Raw genomic sequence first — 12,328 nt, 5'->3', positions numbered from 1 at the left:
TGCAACCTCAATATCTTAAACAAGAACAGATAGTCTTCCTGAAGCCTCTACAGTTAAGTTTCAGATTTAACTTACTTTTTTAAAAAACACTGCATGGAAAAAAGAAAATGGAAAAAAGCCTCTGTTTTCAACCCTAGCTAAAAGCAAAAGTAAGCACAACAAGCTTTTACTCTCCTTGACTGTTTTTTCATAGTATTAGAAATATTGAAAGACATAAATAAATATCTTACATTTCAGTCACATTTACATGTGTGTATCCATTATTGGAAATTCAAAAACTTACAGGAATCAGAATGTAGCACGTGACTGTTTTTCAGATCCAGTCAAAAAAATCCTATATCTCACATAGATTATCATGTCATAGTCAGCACAGACCAGAAGAACAAAGCCTGTAATTGACACAGCAAAGTTTCCAGCAATACAAATAAACCATTAACTTGAAACAATGTTGACCTCTAACCACTTAGCAATTGTATCTCCAAGAGCCTTAATTTGACTCTGTGCTGCCATCCAACTGAAAAAAAAACTTATGGTGCTTTTAAACTGTAGATCTTAAGAGTTACTTCCATACTTATTGCTTAATGTAATAAAATTAGTTAGAATTGCTCTAATCTCCAACTAGGGGAAAAAAATCTTGAAATCTGTTCAGTAAACAAAAATTTGTTCTACACCATTAAGTGCATTTATGCAGAGAGATAACAATGTAATTTTGATGCTTACCCAATCATCGTGTTTTCTTTAATCTGGCCCTCTGTGCCATTTACCATTGGCTCTTGACTTCTGTTTTCCTTCTCTGAAGCATCACTTGAGAGGCCCAATAAAGCTCGTACTCGTTTTGACTTCACATCCAATATTGTGTCGGTGTAGCCCACTTCTTGTAGATACCTGTAGGAAGAGAACTCATGCTAATCTTCCACACACATCTCCCTTATTCAAAACAGTAAATGAAAACCCTCTCCCTAAACTCATCTTCAATGCCTTAGCTTAGCAAAGTATGATGCTGTGCTAATGAAACATGCTTATAAATCATCCTGTACCAGCTGCAGAGGGATCGCCTCTTGCAGTACCAGCCTCTACAGTCACTGAGAAAAAAAAAAAAAAAAAAAAAAAAAAAAAAAAATCAAAGAGCCTACCAGTCAGAGGTTATACAATACGTTATTCATTCATTTACTAAAATGGATGGAAAAGCACTTTCAATTAAAATATTTACAACTGGCTTGTAAAAATCACCACAGTTGCATGTACAACATGGCCATTTTACTCTTCAACACATGGAAACTACACATGAAGTCTTACAAGAAGTATCCGATATGTTCCTTTATGTAAGCTTTAGTAGAAGCCTAGAAAACAGAGGGAACAAAACCAAATTCGGTAGCTGTAGCTACGAGTAAGAGTTGTTATTTATAACGCACTAGGTTTGATAAAAACCTTTATCTTGCCTTTTTCTTATTCTGCAATGGATCTGCAATGTATTAATTTGTCTTGCATATAAGGGCTGAGCAGCAAGAATCCTGGACTAGCTTGTATGAAAACCTCAAGGTCTAAAGCTGGCTCTTTCATCAACATGCCATATTGCCTTTGGTGGAAATGGAGGAAACAATGTTTTTTTGTTTGTTTGTTTTGTTTTGTTTGTTTTTTTAAGAAAAGAGGTAAAACTTGTTCTCTGTCATTTCTTCTGAAATATGGAGTTAATAGCACTGTCTTCTCAGGAGCACTGGGCTGATTAAATGGTCAATATTCTAGAGGACTCTAAAGAGAGGAGATGCTATTTTACAGTAACAGCTGTTACAAATCAAGGACATGCACTTTTCCTGCAAGAACATTCTCCTCCAATTATTTAACAATATCCTCCACATAACCACATTAGAAGAGAAATACTGATTGTTGGCTATATAAAAATCAAACAAGTCACCTATGCAAAACAGAGTCCATCAGTAATATACACTCTTGTTTCAGCACTGTGTCACTTATTTATGAATTGCACTGAGAAGTAATGACTTGTCTTCAAAAAAATCACCGATCCAAGTCAAGACCACTCTATGTACATTTATTCAACATACTCAACATACATACAAAGATTTAAGATCTTGCAAAAGAAAAGCATGTACAAGCCGTCCAACAGACAAATTTAACTTTCGTATAATTCCTTGGAAAAAGGTCCTTTAATATATGCTCCAGACTGTCCTTACTGTCTCTTCCTCCTCTCATTTAATCCTCCATAACACACCAAAAAGAAAAAAAAAAAAAAAAAAATCAGAATGCAAAAGTTTTGCTAGCTGATTAGAAGACCTTAGAATCTAACTATCAGCATAGGGAATGAGGCAAATGCATGAAAAAACAAATAGACACACTCTCTCAATTTAAATCAAAGGTTGTAACCAAGACAAAACAACACCACACAAAAATGAGACCAAATATCTTGGAAATTTAATAACTCATTATGACCACAATTCAAAAATTGATTTAGATTAACAGAGATTTGCTTCACCGAGATGAACTGAAAATTAGAACCTTCTGGATATTAGTCTTTTCTGCACCTCGAGCAGGACAAAATAAAAGTTATCCCTCTCCAACACAAGTTATTTTTATGTTATATAGCTGCTAACAGAATTATTCGTGTGTGTTGGTTTTTAATTGCAAAAAGAATTGTAATGTGTCATGACCCACTGTTCTCCCAAGCATCTTGTTTTATTACACTCAGTGAAAGAAAAGCAGATTAAGTGTTTGTGACTTGACAAGGCTTCTCATCTGAAGTTCTGAAATATTAAATTTTTTCAAAAACCTAGCAAAAGTAGGGCAGAAGCTGAATGAACTTCATCACACTAACTTTTTTGAAAGGAAATCTAACAGAAAAAAAACAAATACCATCATCATCACATTTCATTACTAGATTCTTTCCCTTTCATTTGTTTTTCGAGTCCTTTTTTCAGCACTTACTGTCTTAGCAGCTGTCGTCCTTGTTTCCATATTAGCTGACTGTTCTGTTGTGGCTGAATCTCTGTCTCATTCCCTTCATCTGGAAAAGATTATTTAATTACAAACAATTTTTTCCTTGTCCTACTTTTTAAAAAGTTGCCCATCCACTTGAAAAGACAAATGTGATTTGTCTTAAAATGATTAGGAACGACTTAATAACAAAATAAAAAATTCAAAGTGCCAATAATCGATTAAGAGAGACAAAAATGCACGCAACATATAACTGTAGTATTGCATACACATAAAGACTGTCAGATGCATACTACTGTATGAAAGCAAGTTCCACTAGTCATCAGTGCCTTCCCTTCTGTCTCACATCCAAAAGCCCCATTTTACTCCTTTTTCTTTAAGGGTACATATTCACATAGATTATCTGCAGTTCCATTTTTGCAGTAACCTTCCAATATAATTGCTGCTCATAATTTAAGTTTCAATACAAACACCTTTAACTGCTAACAATATAAAATGCAACTGCAGCATGATATCTATTTACAACTTAACTGTCCAACCAATTTCCTTAATATTTGACCATTCAACATAAAACCAACAGACCTACCCACATCAACTTTAAACTCATCCATATTTGTATTAGCTTTGTGGAGGGAATAAAAAAAAAAAATACAACAGGGATTGTTTGTTTATTTTTTAACCTGAAAATCTGTTGAAAATTTTTCACCACATTTTCCACAACCATAAATTTGTATCCAAACAGTACTACTTCAGGAAAATCCACAAAAAAATTATGTGGCTGTTCTGGTGAGAAACCTATCTGAATGCTGGCAACCAACAGCTACACATTTATTCCATATATAGCTTCATACTACATGATGGTGGTTTCCACCCCCTCCTCCAGGACATACATAAGCATATGCTTCCCAAGATAAAAGATCTTGATTTATTATCTGTGAAGACCTCTACAGAACTTGAAACACTTGTGGTCCAAACACTGAAGGATGAACAATCTTCTTGTATAAACAAAAATTAAGAACCAGAAAAACCTGTGGTATAATCCTATGAGTAACTTGGTATGTGATGTGGGAAAGCTATTGTCCTTCAAACTACTGAATTAACACCACACACAAAAGAACCACCACCCACCCAAAGAGGCTATCAAAGATGAATCAGAGTTCACATTCAAGGAGAGTCATATGAATCTTACTTATCTTAAATTCACAAATCCATTTAATAGAAACCATAGGAAATAATCAACTGCACAATGATTTTCTGACAACTGAACACAGCTGGACCCAATGCACAACTACCAAAGCTCAGTCTAGAAGAATTAAAACATGACTGAGATAAATCTGCCTGAAAATTCCTTTTGAAAGCAAAGACCCTTCTTTGGGTCTATTATGTATATCTACAGGCACTATTATGTATATCTACAGGCAAGAGTTCTGTTTTGCTTAGTCTCCTCAAAACTGATGACCACTAGCAGTAACAGTGGTTTACAGATGAGAATGAAGGGACTTGCATTATGAGAAAATAATAGCAGAAGATATCACAAGCAGTGAAAAAAAAAAAAAAAAAGGCACCCCTTTATCAGGAGATCGAACGATTTAATTCTTTCTTCTAAACTGTATTACTGATTCCCCAAGAGATGATAAAACAAACAACAATGACCCATTGGGAAGAACTACTAGAAACATTTCCATGTTATTTCCTGACTGGGCAGGAAAAACAGGGAGAGTTGGAAAGACATGGACATAGAAGTAAGTATCTATCAAAGACAACTCCAAAGGAGCACAATGACAAAGTTTCTATATAAGTGTGTATCTTTAATCAGTCCAGATTTGATATAGAGCAAAAGTGTACATTTCTGACAGCTACATATATAGAATGCAATGGGAGAAATCAGGATAATGGAATTTTAACAAAGGTAATTCCACTAACATTCACTTTGCAGAAGTAACGCACTGGGTACGGCTCTGCTGGGCAAGCCAGGCCTTGCACTGCACTCCTCAGCTGGCAAGTAGAGAAACATGCTATAGCTGCATCCCAAGGAATTACAAAAACCAAGGACATCTAGGATTTTGGTATGATAAGGACAAAGTTTTCTAGTGGTCCAGATACAGACTGGGATCTTCCACTTAGTAACAACAAATTAAACTATTTCTTCAGTTAAGGAAATAACCTGATAATAATGTGAAATAAAATTTCTCAAAAATTCATTATATCTTGGACAAGAAAAACCTGGTGTAAAGTTTCATCAGTTGGTGTGGGGTTGGAGTTTTTGTTTGTTTGCATTTTTTTAATGACCTTCTGAATCCAATGAGATAAGAATTAACTATGACAGTAAACTAGATCATCCCTTCCACAAACCAAGTGACAGAGGTGAGGTCTGCAGACTTTCTATACTCCTCCTTTATGTACAGGTGGCTCTAGTTTTGTTGCTGTAGTAGGAGCATCGGGGGACTGAGATACAAAAATCATCACCTATTACTTCCGCTTTCAAGGACTTGACGTATCACCAGATCTCTGTACCCCTTCTTTTCTTCTCTTGAGGAAAGGATAGGGAGATAGAGAGAGATGAAAGGAAGTAATTTAAATTCTTAATTCCTCAAGTTCAGTGCTTAAAACTATTTCTGTGAAGTAGGAGATACAACCTCTAGAAAAACAGATCAGCTTTACAGAGACCAAGGTGAAAAACTGTCCTCTCTCAGCGTAGCACTGAAGTTAGTTCTATGCATTTCCAATGATCATTGGGATTCTGTAAATAAATTCCCCACTCTCAAACTCTCACTTACGTCTAATGTGTCCTTTCATTATTTTTCTCCAGGAATACCATTAACGTAATTGAACAAAAAGTTATGTACTACACATTTCATGTCCTTTGCCATTAACTTTTCTATTCAGAAGAATTATTCAAAGATAAAAGGATTCTATAGCTATATATCTAGTATCTCCCTGGTACAAAACATCCATACACATTACTAAGGAAGAGAAAAATTATTCTCTCCAGGAGCAGTTTGTTGGTTTGGGTTTTTTAAAATCTAAAGTCCTTTTATTTATTAATGGACTCTTTCAGAGTATTAGCGTACATTTTTAATTTTCCAAGAGTAAAATACAGTTTTTATTAATTATCTCTATTCCCACTGCTTCCATTAAGTGGCTTATTTTATCAACACTGTCATTGCAGCATTTGCACAAACCACAGTTAAGCTTTTATGCCAATAATGAACTTAATAAATTCTTACCAGAATCATAGTTTGGTGGCTTCATATCTCCCTGATTCAATTCTGTGCCATATTTTAATTTGTGATACTTAGCCCTGAAAGACAAAAAAAACCAAACAACACCAAACATTAGCACATTTAAAAGGTATCTCCACATAAATGTCACCTGTCTTCACTTGAAAAGCCACTCCTTTCTTTTAGGCTAGGAACAAAACAAAACAAATAATTTCAGCAGGACTTCAGATATGTAATTTTGCTTAATTATTTTTTCCAAGGTTGACACGTAATTGCAAAGTGAATACTGATGAAACACAGAGGCCAGTAGACTGCAAGTTTTACAAAATGTTCTTGCTACAGAAAAGGCTCCTTCCCTACTCCCCTTCCCACCTCCCCCCTTTTTTTTTTAGCCATCACTGTGAAACATTTTTACTATCCATGTCAGTTCAGTGTCATCTACTCTGGTACTTCATATTGTCACCTCAGTTAAGCAAACAGTTTTATTCTTTGAAACGCTGTGCTTTCCAACAGCATCAGGCCCTCAGAACTATTCTAAATGAGATTTAGCGCTAACAGCAGCCCATCTATACCAGTTTCTCTTAAAGCTGCTAGATCTGCCACTTGACAAAAGTTCAAAAATGGAAACTTCTCTTCCAAAAATAGCCTACAGAAGGCCTATTGTAATAAACCTACAAAGCATGCTATACAATTATAATAAGAGTAACTAGAAGAAAAAGGGAAATGCTTTTTAATTTGAAAAGCTTCATCCTACAGTCAGTGTCTATAGAGTTTTAAACACACAAAATAATGCCACAGTAATACAGCATTACAAATGCACATATAATTTACTAAAGATTCATTAGTCTTATAACACAGTAACAGAGAAACCAAGGCAAAGAGAGCCTTAGCCAGTTTCACAACTGTTACCCCCTTCTCTCACACTCACTGTTACTTTTGTCTCTATGATTTTTTTCTGCCAAACATGAAATTTACATGACTCAAAAAAACCTGATTCCCTATAAAGTTTTGTAGACATTCATAACTGGGTAGAAAAGCTGCACTCATACTAATTCCTACCCTGAACAAAAGGCAGGGAAGAATTCTGGCAATGCTGGGCATGCAGCCTGGCAGTAGTGGGACAACCAACTAGCACACATGCAGTTGCAGTGCAAATGTACAGAGCTAGGTGTAAGACAGCAAGATACAGACTAGAAAAGGCAAAAAAAAAAAACCCACCACACAAACCAAACCACCCTCACATACACCAACATGAAAATGGGATTCATTAGCTACACTACTCACAAGGGAACTCTTCCACTTAAGTTTTTTTAAAAAAAAAAAAAAATCAATGGGTGTGACACTTCATAATTGTATGAGGCAAGTCTCACTGAGCTTGAATGACTGTATCAAGAACAATTGCAGATGTTTTCAAGTTACCTGCACCTCTTGATTGCTTCTCAGACATCTTCATTACATTATTTTTTTCCTTTGCCTTTTCCTATTTCATAAAGAAAATTCATTACTTCTAACAAAATGGTGCTGAGGGCAGCAATGTTTGGAGTAGTGTAGGCAGTACTAGTTTCCTACTAATCCAACTTCATTTTAATTATAATAATATTTAATTCTGGATGAGAAGGTTAAATGCAGAGCGAAGAAATGCCTCTTAGGCATAGCAAAAAAGACAGATGAAGGAGCTGACTTCCTCCTCAAGAGCTAGATCCCTAAGCTCTAACTCAGCTGAGCAGCCACCAGCAAGGAAAGGAGAAAGGATATACCTGAAATATATTAACAGCAGTAAGTGAAGGATAAACATTTTGGTTGGCATAGAAAAGAATAACGAAGAACAGAACAAAATTAAAGCTGAAAACTCAATCAAAATATTTATCTTCCCTTTTCCAACTATGTTTCTTACATCTCACCCACAGAAATGTTACCTTAGTAAAAACAACTGCAGTTTCATTATTGTTAAACACTGATGCTATGTATACTTTTTCCCCCACCATCAGTAATAAAAAGTAATGAGTCATCAAGAACTAAGAAATTGTCTACTGTCACTAACCTACTGCACCAACTTTCAACACTACACTTTGTCAAAAACTTCCAAGTTTTTATGCAGTCATCAATTCAAGTGATCCTAATGTTTAATCCATATTGATTTGATTTATCAAAAATCAGCAAATATTGATACTCTAGTCTGGATTAGTGACCTATACTGTGCTCTACTCCACTCATGCAAGTAACTCCAGAGAGCAGTTAGTTTTGTGACATGAGGCATTTGCTTTTAGCTTATGGGTCTTATATAAAGTTCAATTATCCTCTATGCATTCACTAATTTTCTTACCAAAGTTTTGTTAATAATTTTCACCCTAAGAACCAAAGTAAAATGTTTGCTAGGTTAACTGAAAGGATCATTCCTTGTACCTTTCCTGTTCCTCAGATCTCTCATCTGTTCACCAAAACCCATTTTTCAAAAATTCAGCCTGCATTTTTTTAAACATTTCAGGATATTTATTTCAGTATGTTAGATCTGTGTATACTACTTTTTTAAATTTCTTTCTCTCTTCAATATTCTTCTTTCTTCTTATTTAAGTTTTCCCGCCTCATTAAAGGCATTATAAAATCAGCTCAGCATAGTGAAATTACTCATTCTATCCACATTCTAAACTATTAGTAGGAGGGTTTTTTAACTGGTTCCTCTTCATAATGCAACAGTTTTTAAAGCCTTTGTTATTCTTCTTCACTTCAAAAGGATAACCTAGATTACATGGTCTTGCACACCGTTGGCCCTTAATTTATTTTAAGGCCAAGATGGACTAAGATTTCATCTTTCAGAAGATTTAACTTTGTGTATCACAGGCAGAGACCAGTAGAAATACAGATATGGCAGAAGAATCATGTTCTAACAAAGACACGCAACTGAAGAGCTGACAATCCCAAAAAGCAATCCTTATTTTTAATATTGCTGGGAAAGTTTAAAACAAAAAGCCATAGACCTTTGCCTGCATAAAATGATAAAAAAAACAATGCCAAACTCAAACATGAATTAATTAGAATCAATTAGTATGAGTTCAGACATCTGAGCAAGACACCAGTTTACACGTGAAACAAGAAATATGAGTATCATGTCAGAGTATTCGACTGGGTGAACTCACCTTCACCTATTGTCAGCTTCTAAAGTTCAGAGGAGTATTTTTTAAAAAATCAATACAGATAGCTGACAGTCCATCAAGGAAATATTTTCTACACTTCTTCAGGCAGAAATTATTTTTTATTATTAGAAATTATTCTTTTACTATTAGAAATTAGAGTTATTATTAGTAACTTTCTTAGGGTACAGCTGAAAATGTCACAAGTACGAAAGACAATCAATCTTCTTCTTTCTAAAGCACACCAAGGAAAGGGCTGAATACAACAACTCAGACTCCCAAGACTAGAAGGGAGAGTCTTGACCATTCAGTTACACATACTGCAATCAAAGGCTATGAAACTTCTCACAAAAGAAACTTTAATTCTCTTCTATACAAATTCTGAATATAGCTTATTCCATTAGCATGTTTATATTTAATCTATTTCTACAATAACGGAATATCTCCTGCTAACCTGCCATGCTCAATTTCTCAGTTTTTCAGAAACCACATAGTCCACTTGTTACCAGCTTTAAACTGGCCCTCTGCAGTTCACATTGAACTCTAGTTCACACACCACAGCAGTGAGATACTATTATCACAAAAAAAAGTAAATGTATTTTTTCTATAAATAAGTATAAAGAAAAGTCCAACTTTCTCAAACCTTTTTATCATCTGGTCAAAAACAAGGACAGTGGTTTTGGGGCTGGGGAAGAAGGAGGGAAGCAAATCACAAAGATGACCCTTTATTATCTGAAACTTGTTCAACTTGGATAATTTACCTACAATTCCCAAAAATTACATCTGAATTATTAACAGTATGCAGAGACTGAAAAATGACTTGAAAATAACTAGCTGAAGCATACAACTTTAAAGAAGGTATTTTCCATCTCAAAACTAGCCTTCAAGAAGAGAGCAATTTTGGGGCTGTGAAACTATGTTACCGGGTAGATGCCCTTACTCAAATAAGCATGAATATTACCACTGCTCTGGCTTTTGCACTTCATTACACAATTCTCCTTTTTTGATTAGCAGTATTTTCTTTAAACTATGTGTCTTCTACGCAAACAGTGCTTGGACACGTTCAACATGGCTACCACAACACTTCAAGAGTTGCTTAGGAAAATGCTAAAAGATTTCATCCTTTTAAATTTCCTAAGACCAAGAGCAGTGAAACTTATCGGAATACTTCACAGAGAAAAAAGTTTGATCCCGATCAAAAAAGGCCACTATTTCTTGGAAATATCTGTCGCCAGACCTGAAGCATCTGATCCAGCTGTGCTGAGGGAGCCTGCCAAAACATCCGCAGAAGATCTGGGAGCTGCCGCCAAACCAAGAGACATAAACAAGAATGACTGCCAGGAACAGCACGGCGAGATACTCTACCCAGGGGAGAAGGCGCCAGCCTTACACTGATCAGACACACCAGTGCAGAAAACAACATAAAATTAAGTCAAGTGTTTCTAGAGACATGGCTCAGGAGTCCATTCTTTGGCTGAAATATGCCAAGACAGGAAATGAGCTAGACTAGATGAAATAGGACATGTACTTGAGAGAAACAGTACTACATGTCAGCTAGCTCCTGAAAATCCAGAGGAAACAATGCAATTTACTGCTGGTGGAGCAAGTATTGATAAAGTAATAGAAAGTAACCCTCAACTGTGAACAGCCTCACACTGCAATCTACTGGATGTTGGCAAAACTACATCAAAACTGCTGTTGCAGAAATCATTGTGCTTGACTATTAACTATCTCCTTCTAAGCTCTTTGCTCTTCAGTGTATTAAGACTCTTCAGCAGAAATAACTGGACTTCTTATACATACAACAAAAAAGGTACTCTTGCATAAAGACCGAACATTAAAACTTGTCAAAACACATGACAATCTGTAACTGAAACTAATTTTCTACCTTACCCACTATAAAATTATGTCAGTGCCATGAAATAGAGAACAATGACAATGCTTCCAAAGTTGTTTATTTACAGTAAACTTCGAAAACATTGGGTTGATAGAAGAAATGCTGAACACCCACTATACAGAATAGCAGCTCATAAAAGCATATACCTGAGAAAACCAATGTCACTCATTTCTTGCTTGTGGTTTCCTGAGGGCATCGCGAACATGAACTACACTGGGCAACAATGTCATATTCTGTCAGGTTACTCATTTCATCTAGCTAAAAAAGATTTGCTATGCTGTAAGGCCAGGGCAGAAATTAAAGAACACAGGAATGCTTCCCTGCCCCCTCCCACCCGCACCAACTTTCCCCTAACTTGACCAGAAATGTTTTCCTCCTACCTTGTAGGATTTCATTTTCCAGCTCTGAGATCCCAGTGGAAAATGCCAGCATCTCAACTGACTACTGCTTGACCTGGCCGGCGGCTGATTTAGGAAAACACTGGGAAAGAGAGCAGTGCTTCCAAGCTCAGTATGTTGCCATTCTTGTAACTATCAAGCAAGAACACTTGCTGAGAGACATTTCCAGCAGAAGTACAAGACTGATTCTTCAGAAACTGGCAAATAATACTGTTGTTTAACACTACAAACTCTTATAAATAGCTGTCTCCAGGACACATCATTCACAAGCATCATACTTACTTTAAAAACCATTGCACACTCTCACTGCAACTGTCAAACTGGATTGTATCAGTTGACTGTAGCCTACTGACCTGAGCAACTGAGGCTAATACCATACACTGTAGAAAAAAATGCAACAAAAGATGAAAGATACCTAAAGTAAAAACTGCTAATAAGAAAGCACCAGGTGTTTTTTCCTAATGCTGACAGTAACTGCTGTATTAGGATTTAAATGTCTTAATTTAGATGGATTTTACTGAATGCAACTGGAGGACATTTTCACTATCCATATGGAAATTTGATTTGGTTTTTTAAATCTTTCAAAGCTTCTCTGATAGCACATGGAAATGTAGTTGCATAGCCTGACAATTTTAGATAAATTGCTAATTTATCTGGGTTATCATGAAGTATTAGAGATATCCCTAAGTAACCAGGAATAGATCCCTCAGTTTTGAAATACAAGAAATCTTACTGAAT

At 35.7% G+C, this 12,328-nt stretch overlaps 1 protein-coding gene across 1 annotated transcript in view; it reads right to left on the bottom strand.

Annotated features, from left to right (window-relative positions):
- STRN (striatin) overlaps window positions 1–12,328 on the bottom strand; it is a 73,826-nt gene that overhangs the window by 46,297 nt on the left and 15,201 nt on the right. Inside the window, 3 exon segments of the mRNA XM_074818283.1 lie at window positions 721–885; window positions 2,938–3,016; window positions 6,174–6,247. Coding sequence (XP_074674384.1) covers window positions 721–885; window positions 2,938–3,016; window positions 6,174–6,247 — 318 coding nt within the window.

The sequence above is a fragment of the Strix aluco genome, chromosome 3, assembly GCF_031877795.1.
Source record: "Strix aluco isolate bStrAlu1 chromosome 3, bStrAlu1.hap1, whole genome shotgun sequence".
In the NCBI taxonomy this organism is placed as follows: domain Eukaryota; kingdom Metazoa; phylum Chordata; class Aves; order Strigiformes; family Strigidae; genus Strix; species Strix aluco.
This window is presented reverse-complemented; position numbering and strand designations above follow the sequence as displayed.